Source organism: Panicum virgatum, chromosome 1N, assembly GCF_016808335.1.
Source record: "Panicum virgatum strain AP13 chromosome 1N, P.virgatum_v5, whole genome shotgun sequence".
NCBI classification, from domain to species: Eukaryota; Viridiplantae; Streptophyta; class Magnoliopsida; order Poales; family Poaceae; genus Panicum; species Panicum virgatum.
The window spans coordinates 20,484,718-20,500,727 of NC_053145.1; the positions used below are offsets into that span (position 1 = coordinate 20,484,718).

The window sequence follows — 16,010 nt, forward strand, 5'->3', positions numbered from 1 at the left end:
TTTGGAAAGAGTATTTCTAAATTTCGACACACTGGCTGCAATTTTGCTAAAACTAACTTTTTAGAAAAGGGAAATGGTTTTCGGCTTCTGCGGAATATGCATACTCTCCCCCCAAAAATAAATGCAATTATAAGACCGAACGCCCAAACAAATGCATGATGTGAAATTACAAAAATACCCCTTATCTTTTGTGAGAAAAAATCAGACACTATATTATTTTTTTGTAAGAAGATTCCGGATACTCTTGTCTTTTATGGTAGTTAGGTGAAAGTAGTAATTTTTTGTGGAACAAATTTCAAACTCTATATGTGCAATTATTTTTAGGACGGAGAGAGTAAATTCTACTATCATTCCTAGCTCAAGGGCTGGATATGAATAAAATAGCAATTGATACAAAATGTTTCATTGTTTCTGGTTAGGAACAGAGGTCTAAGTGCAAAGGGAGGTCCAAATACCGTTCGGTATCTCTATTTATATATGCTTCTTACTCGTTATGGGTCAACCGAAAATAGTAGTTGGTTCGTAGATGGCGGTTAAGTATACTACACTTGGATTGTAGTGTCACCTAGCAGTGGATTAGCATGGTTGCGGCTGATTGCTCGTAAAACCAATGGCAGAGATATTGCCATATACGACTAGGGACGGATTTATACTCTCATCATTTGTATCCTGTGACACTAATGATCTGAAATAATTAGCCTATAATATTGCTGTTATTAAATTGAAATCATGTAGCTTTAGCTAAGATAATTATATGGCGACACCGATGAGTTAGTTTCTAGATCTGTCCTTGCATATGACAAAGGAAGGTTTGATGCGGAGCATGGTCAAGCGGGATGTAGAGAAGATGATGGATGAGATTGCTGCTGAAGGTAGAACATGAATAAATGACGATCATTGCCAATCGAACGGCTCAGAAAATTAGCCCAAAGAGAAATGAAACAATATACCTTGATTATATCATATCCATATTTTTATGGATTGCCTAATGGAATATGCTTTCATTCATATTTTCAGACAATCATCATATATCTTTTTTATTTCTTCTAGCATTCTTTATTTTCTCCACCATTATATCCCCCTTGTCATCACCATCATGATTCACCAAAGGGCTAGGCGCCGCCGACACCCTTGTGCACTCCGCAACAGCCTCCTACTCCTGTCACTCATGGGACGATCTCTGCTGAGGCAATATATTTTTGATGGGCTATAGTTTTAAATTTGATAATTGTTGTGAAAGACAAATATTTATGATTAAAAGTTGGTGTAATTTTTCTTAGAAATATAATGTATGGTATGTGATGTGATGGATTATATAGCTTTGTGAAATGATAGGATAATTATTTTTAAGACCTGGTTAAATAGAATCAAAATGCGCTAGTTTCTGTAAGAAGAAAACATAATTCTTATTGTTAGAAATATAATGTATGGTATGTGAGGTAATGGATTATATAGTGAAATGATAGGATAATTATTTTTAAGATTTGGTTAAATAGAATCAACACGTGCTAGTTTCTGTAAGAAGAAAACATAAGAAGTGGTTAAGTGAAGCCATAATAATGGTAGTAATAATATAGTGAGTTGATTAATGTATAGGTTAGATAAAAGATCTATTCTAAAGGTAGTAATTAATTGATGAAATGGTAATATATGCAATGATTAAGATGGTGTGTCGTAAACAAGTGTTTGTATGAGTTTGTAGCGAGATATTGAGAAATTCAAAAAAGAAAATCATTCTCAGTCTCACATGAAGAACTCTAGTTTATGTAAATTGTAGCCTCGACGAGATCAAAAACTTTTTAATTTGTACTACCTCCGTCCCAAAATATAAGCATTTCTAAGTTTGGTCAAAGTCAAATTTATTCAACTTTGACCATCAATATTTTTATGAATGAGTTATTTTAAATATAAACATTTACATATTATGATAGTTGCTTTCATAACAAATCTAGTAATATTATATTTATCCTATAAATCTTTACAAATTATTTACTATTTATAGTCAAAGTTGAATAAATTTGACTTTGACTAAACCTAGAAATTCTTATATTTTGGGACGAACGGAGTACTCATTTGGGTGTTGAGATGATCTGAAGATGCCTAGAAGGGGGTGAATAGACTAATCTGAAAAATTCAAACACTTTAAACAGAATCAGTACCAAATACCCGGAGACCCCGGGTTCTAGTCTGGAGTATCCAGGTGAAAATCCGGACTCTCCGGGTCCCTGGGCAAACGCGCAACAAGCTGAAATAAAGTGTATGGAAATTAGATCGAATAAATTTAGAAGTACCAGGAGTTGCTTCTAAGACTATTCGACCAGATAAACTTTACCGGAAACTTGTATTCAAGTAGATCGAGCTCAAACCCTAAAAAGATAGTCTCACAAGAAAATATCAAGTAAAGCAAGTACGGTAAAGACAAGAAGACAGTGAAATTGTTTCCCAAAGTTCACACCCGAAGGTGATACGTCTCCGTTGAGGAAGAGTTCAAGAGACGGTGCTCAAGAACCCCTATGCTTCTCACCCAAGGGTGAGACCAACGCTCAAGCCCGAGGTCACTTACTATGGATTCCTCGGAGAAGGATGAAGCTTACAAACTTTCCGTGGAACTCACAAATCAGCTTGAGCACACACGAGCAGCCTAGCCGTCTAGAAGCTCAAAGCTCCAAAAGTAAAAGAATTGAATCCGCCAGATTGACGAAGAACTAGTGCTCAAAAGTTGGAATGGATGCTTACTAGCTCAAATCACTTCTCTTGCAAGTCTCTCACTTGAATCCCTCAAAGGAATCACTCAAGAATCAAGGGGAGGGAGTGAGAGAGCTCTTCTAGGGTTTGAGAGTGTTCTGTTTGAAATAGAGGCAAGAGAGAGTGAGTGAAGGGGTATGGAGGTGTATATATACTCCAACACTGAAAACTAGCCGTTGCTCAAGGGTTACCCAGATCGTCTGAGTAAAATCCAAGATACTCCGGGCCTGGTGCCCGGACATTCTGGGCTGAAACCCGGACTCTCCGGGCTCAGCAACATCCTCACTCAAAACTGTTTCTCATGGGGTTCTGAGTGGTTTCTATGGCTCACTGGGTTTGTATGTGTTTCTTGAGCACTTGAACCAAGTCAAAACCTTTCCTATACTCAATTATAAAATAAAATTCTAATTCTTGAGTTAATGTCCAATACCGCTTTTTCATTTTCTTTTTGAGGGGCGTACTTCATCATTTTGATTCATTCATCCAACTGCAGCCAGGGTTCACCTAACCGGTGGGAACCGGTCCGGTTTGACCGGTTACCGGTCAAACCGGTCCAGCCCGGTTCCGGTTTGGACCGGTACCAAACCAGCTCAAATTCAAAATTCAAATTTAAATTCAAAAAAATGAAAAATTCTCAAAAAATTCCTAAAAATACTTCAAGGTGCGACAAATCTAATGGTGTCAAATTTTCTCAAAAATTCGTTCATTTAGTATAGTTTGCGGGGATTTGAAGTTAAACAAAAAAACGTGCATACAAAAGTATACAAATACAATGTAAAAGTAGTATAAAAAAAGATTGGAGGGTTCATTTAGACTAAAACATATTACACAAACATTTATTTAGTATACTTTGCGGGCATTTGAATTTAAACCAAAAAAAAAATTGAATTTGGCCGGTTACCAGTCAAACCAACCGGTAAACTGGTCAAACCGGCCGGTAAACCGGTTGGAACCGTTTGCACTGCGAATTTTGAATTCAAATTTGACTTCGACCGGTACCGACCGGTTTCCGGCCAAACCGGTCCGGTATACCGGTACCGGACCCAGCCGGTTTGGCCGGACCGGTCGGTAAGAGAAATCCTGACTGCAGCTCCTGAACACATGCTAAATAACAACATTAAACGTACATGTGTTTTGTCGTCAAACACCAAAACCCAGTTAGGGGCCTAGATATCTTTCAAGTGCGCAGAGAATAATCGGAGTTATGTGAAGCTGAAGCTTGAGCCATTGAAAGAAAATTATCGGGTCGTATATAAGGAGTGGAGTGTGCTCGTGCAAGCAATTACAGATGTTATTATCACTTTCAGATAAAAAGTGCAATAAGTGTGGACAATAATCAAAGTTAGTACTATTTCTCATATTCTTATATTTATATACTAACAAAAGTAAAAATATCAAATACAGTCATGCTCCCTTCAAACAGTGTTAGTACAACCATTTTGACTTCATCTTTGATATCTGATTGTTTGTGATCGGCTATTTCCTCAATCACAAGTATTTAATTTTACTTTTTCAAAAACAGTATTAATTTTTTCGACATCGACCTAATTTAAGGTGATATGCATAGTATAAAAACTCTTGATATAGTTTAAGAGCCTTAGAAGGAAGCACTCATTATACTTTTATACCGTGTTAAATAGAAAATTTTCTCGCGGCATACTTCATGCACAATTTCTATTAGGAAAGGCAACTTTATGCCACAACAGGCAACATATCTTTCTGCATATAAGCTGCTCTGTTGCATTGACTTAAACATTTTTCACTCTTAACCACAATACTAGATAATAGTGCAAGCAAAGCTGACCAAGCAGAGATGAGAAAACATCATGGATCAGAGAAGGGACTACAATAGTCCAGAAAGCAAAACATTATAAGACTTCAGTTCTAAGTAGTGTACAACACACATAGGGAATCCACACACGAACCGTGCATCTACCACAACCTCTCCATCTTATCGTTCATCATTCAGCAGAGGGAAGACAGGAGGCCACATCAGCCTTAGAGGATGGACACTGACCAAGTCCTTATCATCCCCCGGTGCAAGAAGCTCATCCACGTAGGCTTCCAAACATATAACTACCCTTAGCCATCGATGATCGTCGGGATGTGAACACGAGAACTGCACGAGGATTTGGGGATTGAACGAGGAATGATTCCCCTTCTGAGTTCTTACTTTCTTCTCAAGTTCGAGTCTGAGTTCTCCCTTACACAGAGGTGGCTATATGCCCCGCGAGTCTACGACCGGCCTCAGGCCCACTTGACAGCTACGAAATATTTTTACATTAACAAAAGCGTAAAGTAGTAAACACCGCTTCCTTCTCCACTGCACAATCTCATCTTTGTGTAAAGATGAGTATCTATAAGGTTTAGTATTCATAGGAGTAGTGTTGGGCAAAAGTGGAATAGTGTGGTCATAAACTCTAGCTTGTGCTAGCTTACCAGGTTTGTGAAAAACATCTTTGAACTCATGCAACAAATTGTGAACAGTGGTGGGTGGAGAATGAGCAGGTTCAGGAGCAAGGAGATTAATTATGGCCAAGGCACTGATATCATTACCTTTATGCAGCTTAACAAATTTGGGAGCAGGCACTTAGAGAGAATCATGGGTGTTGGCTTAATTCCCTGCAATTTAATGGGTCTTCTAGAATCAGAAAATTCCACCATTCAAAAGTTGTGGGCTTTTAACCAATCAAAACCCAAGATGGCATCATAAGCTCCCATGACCATTTGATTAGTTATCATAGTCTCTCTGTTGTCTGGTGGGGAAATTTTGTGGCTTGCCTTCTCTCCCACAGCCACTCTCTTCTCCTTTCTATTCTTTCACTTTACACAATAGCCCCTACATATTTACTTATTACAGCAACACACCAACACTCCCCCTCAAGATGGGCTAAAGATATTCAACATGCCCATCTTGTTACATGCTAACTCATTATCTTTAGGACCTAAACCTTTCGTGAGACAATCAGCTAATTGATCACAAGACCTGACATACTCTAGCTTCAAAGCACCACTGTCCATCTTCTCCTTGATGAAGAACTTGTCGATTTCTACATGCTTCATACGGTCAAACTGAACTGGATTATTTGCTATATTGATCGCTACTACATTATCACAATGAAGCACCATAGTCTCATTCTTCAACACTCTAAGCTCCTTCAGAAGACCCTTCAACCACATCATCTCACAAAGTGCTAGAGCCATAGCTCTCTGTTCGGCCTCCGCAGTAGACCGAGACACAACAGCCTGCTTCTTGCTTCTCCATGAAACAAGATTACCACCCACAAACACACAATATCCAGTTGTGGACCTCCGATCATCCCTGTTGCTAGCCCAATCGGCATCACAGTAACCTTCCAGTTTCAGGTGTTGGTTTGCTCTAAACCACAACCCCTTACCTGGGGCTCCCTTCAGATATCTCAAAATTTGATATACCACCTCCATGTGTCCAGTTCTAGGATTATGCATATACCTGCTCACCACACTTACTGCATAAGAAATGTCAGGTCTTGTATGGCAAAGATAAATCAACCGACCGACAAGCCTCTGGTATCTTTCACGATCCACTGGGTCACCTGACTCAGCACACATTTGATGGTTCCTATCAATGGGTGAACCACATGGACGACATCCAAGCATTCCCGTCTCCGCTAATAGATCCAGGACATACTTTCTTTGGGAGAGAATAATTCCCTTTGGTGACCTAGCAATCTCAATCCCGAGAAAGTATCGAAGTGGTCCAAGATCCTTTACCTCAAAGGCTTTACCTAGACTTTCCTTTAGTTTTCTGATTTCCTCCACGTCATCTCCAGTGATCACTATATCATCTACATACACAATCAAGATAGTGATACAAGAGCCCTAATGTCTATAGAAGACAGTGTGATCTCCATTGCATTGAGAGTACCCCATATCACACACTGCTCGCCTAAACCTATCGAACCATGAACGTGGTGATTGCTTCAGGCCATAGAGTGATTTCTTGAGTCTACATACCTTCCCAAGAGTTTGTTCATTAGCAAATTCAGGTGGAATTTCCATATAGACTTCCTCCTGCAAATCACCATGGAGAAACGCATTCTTCACATCCAGCTGATGAAGTGGCCAACCAAAGTTGGCTGTACATGAGATCGAAGTCATCAATGTGCCCATTTTTCCACTGGTGCAAAGGTTTCATTATAGTCAATTCCATATGTCTGACTATACCCCTTTGCAACTAACCTTGCTTTGTACCTATCAACTTTTCCTTCAGGGGTCTGCTTTACTGTGAAGACCCACTTGCAACCAACCGCCTTCTTTCCTTCTGGAAGATGAACAAGCTCCCAAATCTTGTTTTTTTGAAGAGCAAGTAGCTCTTCCTTTATTGCATCATTCCACTTTGGATCCTGTTTAGCACACCTCCAATCCTTCGGGATAGGCACAGTTTGTAATGAAGCAACAAAGGTCGTATATGCAGGCGAGACACTAGAATACGAGACATACTTAGCAATGTCATATTCAAACCATATCAAGAAGGAGGTTTTCCAGCATTAGGTCTAGGATCTTTATGCTGTGCAAGGGGCAATTCTACATGCTCAAGGGTGGAAGGACCATTACCAGTCAAGAGTGGCGAGCCTGATGGAGAGGAGTCAGGAGAGGGATGTGGGACTGGAGCTTCAACTTGTTCAGGTTGTGATTGCTCCCCCTGCTTCTTAAACCGCCTTCGAAAGTACACTATGGGTTGCTCCCCCTGCCTAGGTTGCTCCCCCTGCTTCTCATTCACTTTCTCCCCCGTTGGACATGGAATTGTTCCAACAACCACAACATCATCATCCCCCATCTCCTCCATACTATCAATATTTGGGTCATCATTACCATCACCATTTCTTTCATCATAATTTCCATCATTGCTTGGCATCTCCGGGCTTATCACCTCCACATCTTGTGGAGCCACACCACCAACAATCACTCTTGAGACCCCACTATCTAGGTCACTACCTTCATCAGTTCTTCCATCCTCCCCCTCTCTATGGTCACTCTCACTGACCAGAGAGAACTCTAGAAACTCATCCATATCATTCTTCTTTAGATAGTATGGTTCGTCCTCACAAAAAGTCACATCCATACTCACAAACAACCTCCTACCAATAGGATCCCAACACTTGTACCCTTTCTGAGTAGAGGCATAACCCACAAATACGCATTTAACAGCTTGAGGATCCAACTTTCCCACCATAGGCCGATGGTCCTTCATAAAGCAAACACAACCAAAGACCTTGGGTGGGACTTTGAAGTCATTCGCTCCCAATAGAAGCTCAACAGGTGATTTCATGCTAAGTATTCTTGATGGCATTCGATTGATAAGATATGTGGCTGTCATCACTGCCTCGCTCCACAAATACTTGGGTACATTCATTTGAAACATGAGTGACCTTGTTACCTCCAACACATGACGATTCTTTCTCTCAGCTACACCATTCTGAGGTGGAGTTCCCAGACAAGTTGTTTGATGAATGATTCCTTGATCTGAAAGATATGACCTGAATTCATTATTCACATACTCTGTTCCATTATCAATCCGAATAACTCGAACCCTTGCATTAAACTGATTTGCCACCAATCTATGGAAATCTTGAAAACACTTGAATACCTCACCTTTATTCTTAAGCATATAGATCCAAGTCATACGAGTAATACAATCAATAAAGGTGAGGAACCACTTAGCACCACTCACAGAAGTGACTGAACAGGGACCCCAAACATCTGAGTGTATTAGAATAAATGGTTCACAACTGCAGAGGCCAATGCTAGGATAAATGGATCTAGTATGCTTGCCAAGGTCACAAGCATCACAAACATGTTTACTTTTGTCTACTCCCTTAAACATAGCAGGGTACAACCGACTTAGGCTTTCAAAAGACACATGTCCTAACCGACAGTGGAGTAACTGAATTTTCTTCACATCTCCTTCAGCAGTCGCTGTCAATACTGACTCCTCATGGCTGATGAACCACAACCCATTACGCCTGAATCCAGTCCCAATCCTTCTCCCAGTCCCCCTCTCCTGAAAGGCACAAGAGTTTTCATCAAATGTTACTATGCACTTGAATTGGTCAATTATAGAACTCACAGAAAGGAGATTGACTGGAAATGATGGAACATGCAGGACTGATGATAGACTAAGAGATGGTGTGCACTCTATAGACCCTACACCATGAACTTGTCAGGATGTGCCATCAGCGATTTGAACAGACTCGGAATGAGTATATGGATTGTATGTTTTGAATGGACTAGACATGCCCGTGACATGCTTGGATGCTCTTGAATCTACGATCCATTCTATGTGATGCCTACATGAGGATGCAAGTGCCTGTGCCTGAGTACCTTCGCTCATATGGGCATAGTTGGCAAAGTTACCGAAGTTGGTGGTGGTGTTTCCATCAGGTGGAGTAGAGCTCTCAGGAGATTTGCCCTTCTGCCATTGTTTCCACTGCTTAACTTGTTCTCCGGTCAAAGTAAGAGTGGGAGTCTCTTCAGTGGTAGCTACATTGGCTCTAGGGCCTCCACGGCCTCTACCTCGGCCTCCGCCACGACCACCGTGAGCTCCCCCATAGAACGAGCCTGCTACCACGAGACCCACCTCGGCCACCACTACCTCTAGGATTGGGACAATTGTAACTCAAGTGTCCCTTTTCCCCACAATTGTAGCACTCCCTATCTTCCATTGCAACATAAGTCGGCTTCACAGAATTGCCACTACTCATCACACGAAGCCTGCTCTCTTCATCAATCATGGCTGAAACAGCCTCATCCATGGTAGGAAGGTTCTCCTGGTGACAGAAAGTAGCTCTCCTACTCCTCAGAAAGTGGGTCACTCTCCTATCCTCCACCCACTTATGAACAGCCTGAGCATCTCGTGGATCATACATTTGGAGAGGAGCATAATGATCTAACTCCTCCCACAAATACTGAAGCTCACTAGCATACTGCTCCACTGGTCTCCCAGCTTGTTTCACTGCATCTGCCTTGCCCTGAATTTCCATCATTATCATCACATTGCCCCTTCGTGAGTATATGTTACTCAAGGTCCTCCACATCTGAGATGAAGTACACATAGCTTCCACCCTCTTACTAACTGTGGGAGACATAGAAGCCAACAACCATGCCACTATAACCGAGTTTATCGTATGCCCCGTATGCCAAACTCTCCAATCAGTGCTGAGCTTATCAGCCGCCTCAACACATGTCTCCTCCAAATAGTGATCCACTCCCTTACCTCCTAGAAGCACACTCACTCTCCTGGACCAGCTCAAGTAATTCTTACTGCCTTCTAGCCTCACATTATTCGGCACAAGCTCCAATTTCAACTCCGCTGGACCTACATTCGCCTTGGCACTAATCAGACCTAACCCCAAGAGCTCCTCAATCATACACCTCATCTCACTTCTCATTTCACTCTTTGTAATCCCCCCTGCAGCCTCTTCTTCCTTCCTCTTCGCTTCCATCTCTTCCGAACTCATTCTCACCGCAACCTGCTCAAAAACCACACACGAACCAGGCTTCCTTCCCCCTTCTTCCTCCTTCCGCTGTTCAATCCTCTTCCTGCACCTAGCGCCTGGAGCACCAACTGCAACTAGTAGGCCAGCACCCGTGCCGCTGCACAGGTCTAGAAGCTCCGCCGCTTGCCTCCGCACGCGCACCAGCGGGCCCACACGCACCGGCCGCCTTCAACTCGCTTGCGCGCCCACACCGCCACGCGCCCGCCCCACGCGCCTGCTCGTCCTGCGCCTCCGCACGGTGCGGCTCGCGCGCCTGCTGCGCGCAGCCTCGCACGCGCGCCGCCAAGCAGCACGCGTCCGCGCTGGCCGCCTCCGGAGCAACAGCCTCACGCGCCGGCCATCTCGCGAGCTCCGACGATGGGTACCCTAACCCTAGCTCCAGCTCTGAATACCATGTTGTCTGGTGGGGAAATTTTGTGGCTTGCCTTCTCTCCCACAGCCACTCTCTTCTCCTTTCTATTCTTTCACTTTACACAATAGCCCCTACATATTTACTTATTACAACAACACACCAACACTCTCCCTTCATAGTTCTGACACATCTTGGAGCTATTGGAACAGATTGGATGCCCACTTAGTTCAAAAATGCAGAGCTTACAAAGCTGTCAGAGCTCCCACTATCAATCAAAATTAATATTTTCTTGTTCTTGATTTTGGCCCTGATCTTAATGGCATCTTCAAATTCAGTACCAGCCAATGCATGAAGAGATAACTGACAAAAATCTTTGGCTAAAGTGTCCTCTTCAACCAAGTGTTGCAAAACCTCCTCAGTTAGGGGCATATCCAAATCTTTTACAACTAGAGCATTAACTTGGGGTTGGGGCCTTTTAGTACACACAACAACATGAGTAGGGTCATACTACTCACCACAGTAAAAGCATAGATCATTGACTTTCATGTATTCCCACGCTTCCTTTCTTTCCAAAGAGGAGCAAACTTCTGTGCAACATTTCGACCATCAGGTTTAGCAGAAGTAGCATTACTCTCGTACTGAGAGTCTTGGAGGACTTGTACTTGTTTCTCTCCAATACTTGCAATTGCTGCTGGTTTTTGCCAACAATTTTGCTTTAATCATAGTTGGAGGCATATGACACTGTACCACATCTCTGATTTCTAGTTTCAGACCTCTGATAAACTGAGTAATGAAGGACACATCATCCAAAGTAGCGCTATGCATGGATATCTGGAATTGCAAGTTTGTGAATTTAGAGATATATTCCTCCACTGAGGCAGTCTATTTCAAGTCCTAGAGACCATTGATGGCTGAGTTGTAGTCTTGAGAGCCAAACTGCACCTCCACTGCTGAAATAAACTAATTCCAATCCCCCAACCCATGTCTGAGTTTGTACACTTTCAGCCACTTAGCAGAAGGACCATCCATGTTCATGGATGCTGTGGTGGTCCACAAACTCTCTGGTATCTCATACAAGTGAAAGAAATCAAGACACTTGTCCTTCCAGATGCGAGGGGTTCTCACCATCAAACTTGGGAAACGACAGTTTGGGGAAACTATGACGGTGCTGCCGCAAACCTTTTCCAAAACCCTAAGAGATGCCAGAATAAGCCTGAGAAGAATGTGGATCTAGAGGACGATGAGGTGGGATCTGTTGTGAGGAGTGATTGTGGAATTGCTCCTGGCTAGAGGACTATGCATGTTCCTTCTGCAAGAGATTTAGTTGAGCCACTGCCTGACCAGTAGTCTCCATTTTCTTGGTGAGTGTGGTCTGATCCATCAGAACTTGCTCAATCACTAACACACTGACATCAATCTGGGCAGCCAAGAGATGCTGATTATGTGCCATCTCACCCATATGTGCGTACAATAGGTCGAAGCTCTTTATGAAATGATCCCAATGTGTATCGTCCTTGCGCACCTCCCCCTCCATCGCGCTCAAGATGAACTATGTCTAGATAGATGGCTTGGGTGGTGCCATGATTGATCTCCTGCAAACCGACCTCATGTGATTAGGAATTAAAGGAGGCAGTTCACCCCGCGATGTGCTGAGGGAACTCTACTCACCAACCCAAATCATGTGCAAGGTCAAGGTCGACGGTGTACCTAAGATTGAATCCCGTACCAAATCCGCCATCGCCAAAGAGAAAACCAATCTTTCGCCACCAATATGCCACCAGAAGATCACCAGAACACCACAGTTGCATGCCGCTAGTCTACTGCCGCTCAATCGCCACCAATCTCCCGCCGCTTGCACCTTCGGCACCGTTGAAGACTGCCACCCCCACACGCCGAGAACCGCCAAATCTGATACCACTATAACTAACCTTGGCCGCTGATGATCGTCGGGACATGAGCATGAGAACAACACGGGGATTTGGGGATGGAACGAGGAATGGTTCCCCTTCCGAGTTCTTACTTTCTTCTCAAGTTCGAGTCTGAGTTCTCCCTTACACGTGGGTGGCTATATGCCTCGCGAGTCCGCGACTGGCCTTAGGCCCACATGACAGCTACGAAATGTTTTTACAACAAAAGTGTTAAGTAGTAAACATCTCTTCCTTCTTCACTTCTCGCTTCATGCCACGGTACCGGTCGTGACAAAATGGAGCCTAATAAACAACATGAGAGCTGAATGGAATGGAACACTTCAATTTCCACACATACACTACACGGGGCTTCTTGGTCAAAGCATAGGCATGCCGAGTCAAGCAACCAGTCAGCCAAGAAGAGTACAAGATGAATCTGACATGGCACTCACGCCTACTACGAGTCAAAATGGATCATCAACATAGTGTTTTTTTTTCACAATAAGTTACTGGATATACATGCAAAATCCCATTTGCCATTATTATATGAAGAATATAATAAAAAAACCTATTGATACCTATGAAGGATGAACAATTCATCTGGCTGCACTTTATATAAGGAACACACTCTGATATATGTGCACTGAAATGAAATATGTACTAACCATCATTAAAATCGTACAACTTTATATAATATATATGTGATCAGGAGGAAGTCGAATTTGATGTGTTAGCAATAGCTTGAAGCAATCTTGGAATGGGAGGCGTGGAGAATTCAACTAGGCCTTCGAGAATTTGAACAACCTCTCCCATTGTTGGGCGATCAAATTCATTATCTTGGATGCACCAACATGCAACTTTGCAAGCTCTTTCGACCTCATCAAGATTGATATCACCATGTAACATGTGATCTGCCAAGCTCCCAACATCTCCTTCAACAAGCTTTTGTGCTACATACACCGGGAAATAAACATCATGATCTTCCCCAGTAAAACTTGGTGTTTGTGAGTTCCTCCTTCCAGATATTATTTCTAGTAACACCATACCATAGCTGTAAACATCGACTTTTGGCGTTATAGGAGTGCCAGTGATCCATTCAGGTGCCAAGTACCCAAAAGTTCCTCTCATCGTCGTCAATGCTCGGCTAAAATCCCGTCCCATGATTTTCGCCATCCCAAAATCTGCGATTTTTGGGAAAAATGAACCATCAAGGAGTATGTTTTCAGGCTTGATATCGCAATGTATAATGCAGTGTCGACAGCTCTCATGCAAATAAGCTAATCCTCTAGCAACTCCTATGGCTATCTGATATCTAGTATCCCAATTCAATACCATAGAATTCTCTCGAAACAAATGAATATCAAGAGAACAATTTGACATGTAGTCGTAAACAAGCAACCTCTTAGAACCATCACAGCAGAAACCAACTAGCTTAACTAAATTGATGTGCTGGACGGTCCCAATGGAGCTTACTTCAGCTCTGAATTGCTTCTCTCCTTGAAAAGACCGATCAAGCCTCTTCACTGCTATGGCAATTGAGTCATTTAGAAACCCTTTGAACACAGAACCAAAACTGCCTTCCCCCAACTTATGTTTGAAGTTTTTTGTTGCCTTTTGTAAATCAGTGTATCTAAATGCAATGATCCCATTAGAACCTTGAGCACCATTTAATATGCGAGGAACGCCCTTCCTTTTGTTGCTCCAAATAATTAGGAGAATGATGAGTGCAGCAGAAATACATGTAGCAATAACAACTCCAATAACAATACGTATTCTATTGCTTTTCGAACCCTGAAGATCTTTAGTAGAAACACGAATGTATATAGTTTCTACATCTGAATTGTTTGTGCTATTACATTGTAGTTGCCTTATGTCGAGTAACCCATTATGCCAGATAGAGCATTCTCCATTGCTGAAGGAATATGCAGTGCAAGAGCAATTATTCAGGCAAAACTGTGCACAGTTTCTTATGCTTGTTGAATCTTCTACTTTTTGGGCATTCCTGGGTGGTCGAACACATGGCAATGTGTAGAATTTGTCTGTTGAAAGTGTTGTGCTTTTGTTGCTAATGCACTCTAACGAATTTTTTCTCATGCACCCACCACTCCGATCATCTAGCTCCCATTCCTGAGGAGATGTTACAGTGAACCCATCCATACAACTGCAGTGTGGAAGCACGTCATCGTTGCATATAGTGAAATGTCCACAAGCACCATAGACGTCACACTGAGCTTTTGGTTGGGCATAGGCCATTGCCCAGTCTTGTGATCCCTCGAACCAGAATAACTCCTTTGCTTGACCAGAAGCTTCTATCACAAGACGAAAAACAACATGTTCATCTGATATGTTAATTGCAAAGTACTTCTCCTGATCATTCTCGACCATAGCCATGTTATTCATATCATTGCTGATGGGGCCTAAATACCCAGGAGTTTCAGGTGAGGAAAAGTATTTGCCATTCCATACACCACTCGACCAGTATGGTACAGAGGAGTTCAATGGTGTAATCAAGATCTGATTAACACCACTTGGGTCTAAATCCAAACAGTACAGACCGGTAGCTGGGTTGATAGAGTTTCTCGAAGAAACAAGACGGCGCTTGAGGCCTGTGATCTTGTTCCATCCAATCTTTGCCCCAGGGAGAAGTGTATCAGTGGGGTGGTCAAAGCTTTGCCAGAATACCTTTGATGAGTTTGAAGAGTCCCTTAATATAAGATTTCCAGTACTCGAAAGAATAGCAAGGGTGCTATTTCTAGTGGCATTTGCTTGGGTAGACCAGATTATGGATTCAGTAGACCGGTTTAAGACAACAAGGTTGCCATTGTGGGAGATTGTGAGCTCTAACGAGTTGGTGTGGTTGAAGGGGCTATCCCTGTTTGCAACCCATGCAGAAGTGAACTGCGGGACTGTATTGAACCAGATACCTAAGTACCAGTTGAACGTGATTTGGGTAGATCCAGTGCTTGTATTGAAGAAACCAAGTGCATACCTGCCATTCTTCGAGATGAGCTTGTCGCTAGCGGCATGAACTTGGCCAGGTATGATGGTGTCCATCCCAACACACCTTTGAGGGATGCTTAGATAGAATAGTGAAGTGAACAAAATGAGGAGAGGCATCATGAAGTTGCACTTCGCAAGTACGATCGATGGATGGGTGCCCTTAGTGCCGTTGAAATAAATAGACATGCTGTGATATCAAGAAGCAGGGTGCTATCAGCGGCCAACTCATGTAGCATTGGAAAAGCACGGTCGAATTCCAAAAAGTCAAGCGCGTGGGTTGAGTTTGTCAAAAGATACTAACTCCACTAGTGACTTATTAAGACTAGACAGTGACCAGACCATTGACTTTGCCATAAGAATTAGTAATGACTAATGACCTCTGGTCATCTACGTGTTGATTACGTAGTCATAAGAACTAGTAGAATGCACCAGTCCGCCTTGGAAGAGCTGGCCAAATACAAGACGTCA

At 42.6% G+C, this 16,010-nt stretch overlaps 1 protein-coding gene across 1 annotated transcript; it reads right to left on the minus strand.

The window, feature by feature from the left end:
- Positions 1-13,012: 13,012 nt before the first annotated feature.
- On the minus strand, positions 13,013-15,677 carry LOC120655486 (G-type lectin S-receptor-like serine/threonine-protein kinase At2g19130). The gene is made up of 2 exons (XM_039933333.1): positions 15,532-15,677; positions 13,013-13,723 (listed from the first exon to the last, which is right to left on the minus strand). Exons 1-2 carry the CDS (start codon positions 15,566-15,568, stop codon positions 13,248-13,250), a joined length of 513 nt encoding a protein of 170 aa, XP_039789267.1. The 5' UTR covers positions 15,569-15,677; the 3' UTR covers positions 13,013-13,247.
- Positions 15,678-16,010: the final 333 nt, after the last annotated feature.

Coding starts and splice junctions, on each gene's coding strand:
- LOC120655486 (XM_039933333.1), bottom strand. CDS start 15,568: ATGCCGCTAGCGACAAGCTCATCTCGAAGAATGGCAG. Junction 13,724..15,531: donor CTCATCTCGAAGAATGGCAG/GTATGCACTTGG, acceptor CAAAAATCGCAG/ATTTTGGGATGGCGAAAATC.